This window comes from Elephantulus edwardii, unplaced genomic scaffold (genome assembly GCF_000299155.1).
Source record: "Elephantulus edwardii isolate Elephantulus edwardi_28Jun2011 unplaced genomic scaffold, EleEdw1.0 scaffold00152, whole genome shotgun sequence".
In the NCBI taxonomy this organism is placed as follows: Eukaryota; Metazoa; Chordata; class Mammalia; order Macroscelidea; family Macroscelididae; genus Elephantulus; species Elephantulus edwardii.
Window position 1 is genome coordinate 69,147 of NW_006399902.1, and position 5,190 is coordinate 74,336.

At 41.3% G+C, this 5,190-nt stretch overlaps 1 protein-coding gene across 1 annotated transcript; it reads left to right on the forward strand.

The window, feature by feature from the left end:
- The first annotated feature begins 3,546 nt into the window (after window positions 1–3,546).
- Window positions 3,547–4,785, forward strand: LOC102849801 (zinc finger protein 75D-like). Its single transcript, XM_006894914.1, has one exon. The coding sequence runs from the start codon at window positions 3,547–3,549 to the stop codon at window positions 4,783–4,785; it is 1,239 nt and encodes a 412-aa protein (XP_006894976.1).
- The last annotated feature ends 405 nt before the right edge of the window (window positions 4,786–5,190 follow it).

The window sequence follows — 5,190 nt, forward strand, 5'->3', positions numbered from 1 at the left end:
TTATCAAAAAGAGTATCACTGACCACTGTATAGAATAGCAACTTCCTCTTCCATTATGCTTCCTATTTTCCTTTGTTTTTCTGTTTTATTTATCAACTGACATGTATTTATTTTCTCCATTGCCCCACTTAGAATGGAAGCTCTGATAAGAGCAATCCTTGGAACAGTGCCTGGCATATGTAGTAAGTGTTTGATAGATATTTGACACATGAGCAACATAGTACATACAAGTACATATAACTTTCTACTAAACGTCACTGCTGTCAATTCTGACACATAGTGGCTTTCCATTGGATTTCTGAGTCTGTATGTAAATCTTTACAAGGGGACATTGTCTATTTCTCTCCTAAAGAGCAACTGGTGAATTTGAACAACTATTCTCTTGTTTAGCAGTTTGAAACCTTATATACTACACAAACAAGAGTCTCTTACAGCATTCTACTAGGCAGTGCTTACTGAAGAATAGCTATGTGCCAACCATTATTTTAAGCACTGCATATATACTAACCCCTTTGATCCCACAACCTATGTTGTGGATAGTGTTATTCTACTTTAACCCATTATTTGTTTATGAACCAAACTCAAAGAACTAAAAAGGAATCTTGAAAGAATCACTGCACAGTGACAACTTTTATTTGCTAACTTGCTTGCAGTCAGGAAATCTCTCCAAATTACTGTCTGCAGTCAGAGACCTCTCCAAATTATTGAGGAGCAATGATGTTAGTTTGAGGACTAAGATGTGCCTGATTCAGACCAGAGTCTTTTCAATCACTTGTTATACATCTTAGAGCTGGCCAATAAATAAGGAAGACAGGAGAAAAATTGATACCTTAGAGATGTGGTGTTGGAGGAGAATACTGAATATCCCATGGATTGCTAAAAGAATAAACAGATATATCTTGGAGAAGGTTAAGTCAGAGGGCTCCTTGGAAGCAAGCATGGCAAAGCTTTGTATAGGAGATGTCTGGCAGCCTAGTGGCAAGAAGCTGCACTGCAATCCCAGAGGTATGTGGCTCGAATCCACCAGATGCTCTCCTGAAGGAGGGGCAATTTCCTCCTGTACCAGTCACATCTGATTTGATGGTGTGCCATCAAATTTGATCACACACACACACACACACACACACACACACACACACAGCTTTTATAGCATGCTTTGGGTCTATTGCTAGGAGAGGCTGTTCCTTGGAAGGGGAGATGAAGGAGAGGAAGACCTTCAATCAGATGGATTGGTATAGTAACCGGAACAATGGGCTCTAGTGTGTCAGAGATTGTGATGTTGGCACAGGATTTCAGATCTGTTGTTCAGAGGGTCCCTATAAGTGATACTCAACTCAATGGCGCCCAACAACATCAACAACAACTTGCTCGTGCACTCTTTCAATTATTTTCTTCATGTTTAATTCTACGACCAGGACTTAGTTGGAATGGAATTTAGCTGATATTCTAGAGATCTAGGACCGTGATGGAGTCCCCTGGCTGAAACAAACAGTTGAGTACTCAGTTACTAGCTGAAATGTTGGTGGTTTGATTCATCCCAGAAGTATCTTGGAAGAAAGGCCTGGCAATCTACTCCCTGTAAGTCACACTACTGAAAAACCTATGCATAGTTCCATTCTGTAACACACAGAGTCTCTGTGAATGAGATTGGCTTGTTGACAACTTTTTGTTTTTACTAGTTAGGAACATGGTTATTGTTATTAGGTGCCATCATGTGCATTTCAACTCATGGTGACCCCATGTGACAAGAAATCTGATGTACAAAATTTTCTAGACTATCAGATTTCTGAGAACAGGTCATCAGGTCTCTTTCCTGAGTAGGTTCAAATCCTCATGGCAGCTGCTCAGATTTGCCACCTGTAAGTTTTCCTGCCACCTTTCTGAGTACTGGTGAGGAAGTATGTGGGGAGGGAAAGTCCATTTACTTAACGGAGGATTTAAAACCAAGGACATCTGTTTAACACAAATATGGGTTGGGTAATAGCCTTGTTTGAGGTGATACTGGCATCAGGGTCCTTGATTAGAACTGTTTTATTTCTAACTTTTGTTTGCCAAACTCCACATGTGCACAAAGCTAAACACCATGTCCCAGGGAACTGTCTACTTCATAGAACATTGAGTAAAAAAAGTAAATATTCTTGTGTTCAAGGAACAAAAAAGGAAATACTATACCTCAAAAGTGTTAAAGTAACATTTCATCACCCAAATAATTCTTTTCCCTCCTTAGGATAAAATAATAAAGATACATTTATTAGAAAGTTATACCCCAAAGGGATTGATCTCCATTCCTTAAAGGAGATATGGAGGAGAAGCCCAAGTCATTCTCTTTATCTTTTTTTTTAGAATTTTTATTATTTGTGTGTGTGTGTATACACCATCAAATTGGATCTGAATGGTAGAGGAGACTGCCCCTCCTTTTTCCGCAGAGCATCTGGTGGATTTGAACTGCCTACCTCGGGGATTGCAGTGCAGCTTCTTGCCACTAGGCCACCAGAGCTCCCTAAATTTTTTATTTTTGTTTTTATTTTGTGTGTGTGTGTGTGTGTATCGTCAAATCAGAGCTGACTGCTACAGGAGGAGATTGCCCTTCCCTCTCCAGCAAAGCATCTGGTAGATTCAAACGACATACCTCTGGGATTGCAGTGAAGCTTCTTGCCACTAGGTCACCAGAGCTTCCCCCAAGTCATTCTTTTTAACCTCAACACAAATTAGTCTCTCTAGTCTTATAGTTTTATTAGAGTTTTAGTTCTTTGTAAGCACTACCTAAGAATTAAAACCTATAGCCATAGAGTTGATAATGACTCATAGTGAACAGGTAGGACAGAATAAATGTGCCTTTAGGGCTTCCAAGGTTGTAAACCTTTACAAAAACAGACTGCTACATCTTTCTCCACAGTATGCCTGGAGGATTCTAACAACTAAGTTCAGTTTAGAGTCAGATGCTTTAATCACAGAGCTACCAGGGATACTTCATCAAGAATTGAAAGAGGATTTATTTGTTAAACATTTTCTCAATAGTTTAAACACACATTCACTTAATAAAAGCTTTCCCCCCATCCCCTTTTTGGCACAGATGATACTGAAGACTATTATTCTGGTACTCTTTTTGGAAATCCTGTTTGCACATCATGTTTCTCACCAGTATTGGCTGAAACTGTAAGCTATCCCCTTTCACACTGGGACTTGGACTTTTAGATCTCATGTAGTAATAAAAAACTACTAAAATTGGGAGACCAACATGTAATATTAAAACTGTATTTTGCGGGGCGGCCGGCGGGGTGGAGGCGGAGAGCGGGCCGGGTTGCTCAGGAAGCATCTGGACTTCTCCAGCCAGTGAGCTCCTTCCAGAACCGGCCTTCCGGGGTGGCGCGGTGGCTCGAGCCGTGTCCTTAGGTATTGAGTTTGCAGCGTGTGCTGGGGAAGGGGCTGCCGTGGAAGCCATGGCTGTCTGGAGTGTCTTCAGGTAGAAAATCCTCTCATTGATTGTGAGAGGCCTCAGCTACTGAAGGTGGCATTGCGGAGTTGCCAGACTGTTCCTCAATCAAAATGATGACCAGAGGTCTCAAGGTAGCTGCGTGCCAGAAGCCCCAGATGAGGCCTGTGCTGAAGGAGGGATCTATGCAAGAGCGTGCCAGTCAGAGGGAGAAGTCCACCCTGCTAAGGAACAGACTTGATCCTGAGAGCTCTCGCCAGCGTTTCCGGAACTTCCACTATCCCGAAACAGCAGAGCCTCTCTATGCTGCCAATCTGCTACAGGAATTTTGCCGGCAGTGGTTGAGGCCAGAGCGCAACTCAAAAGAGCAGATCTTAGAACTGCTGGTGTTAGAACAGTTCCTGACCATTTTGCCCAGTGCAATCCAGACCCAGATGCAAAAACATCATCCACGGAGCATCAAGGAGGCCGTGGCCCTAGTCAGACGCTTTCAGGGAGAAGTTGATCAATCAAGGAATGAGAGTTTGTTGACCTTTGAAGATGTGACCCTGACTTTTTCTCAAGAAGAATGGGAGTTACTGGATCTCCATCAGAAGGTCCTCTACAACGATGTGATGCAGGAGAACTATGAAAATGCCATCTCGCTGGGGTTAAAGCTCAAAAATGACACTGGAAATGATCAACCTGTATCTCCTCAGTTAGAATTACAAGCACCAAAAGGCAAAGTATTACAAAAGGTCAAAGTAAAAGTTCTCAAGAAAACAGCTGGCAGAGAAAATCATGGTGACCAAAGGGTGAGGAAACGATATCGGAATTTTCCAGGAAGGAAGAGAAAGAAACAGTCAACATGTAAGAGGGACTTGCCAAAATGTTCCGCTCTTCCCAGGAAATTCCACCCAGAGGAGAAGCCTTTTACATGTCAACAGTGTGGGAAAAACTTCCGAATGAACTTTGAACTTACTAGTCATCAGAAAATTCACAGTGATGAGAAGCCCTATAAATGTCAACAATGTGATCGAAGTTTTAAGTGGAATTCAGATCTTAATAAGCACCTGATGATACACCGAGGACTAAAACCCTACAAATGTTCATGGTGTGGAAAAAGCTTTAGTCTTAACACAAATCTCCACACACATCAAAGAATACATACAGGAGAAAAACCCTTCAAATGTTATGATTGTGGAAAAAGATTCAGTCAGAACTCTCATCTTATTAAGCACAAGAGAACCCACACAGGTGAGCAGCCCTATTCATGCAACATATGTAACAGAAACTTTAGCAGATGGTCAAGTCTACTCAGACACCAGAAACTTCACAACACAAAGGAAACTTGTCCCCTTCCCCCAGTCTGAATAACGTCACTATATAGACCTTGACACTGGAGAGGTTAGGGGGATAAAAACACATCATCAATTACCAATTATAATGTCATCAATTGCAAATTTGTAAGGTAGTAATGTCATGCCTTACAGAGTGAAATTCTAGTTGTCAGTGTGTTCAATAATTTTATTTTCAGTGCCTAATACAAGACTGAGACATACTGAATTCTTTATATAAGTAAGTGAATGGAAACATCTAAATTGTGTTAGAGCCTGTATTCAAAAACTCAAACTCATTGCTGCAGATTCAGAACCAACTTAGCTGACCCTCCAACAGGTTTTCCCAAGGCTTTAAATCACATTGGAGGAGATTTCCCATCTTTTCTCCTTAGAGCAGTTGATGAATTCAAATTTCAAGGCGTTGGGTTGCTAGAGCAA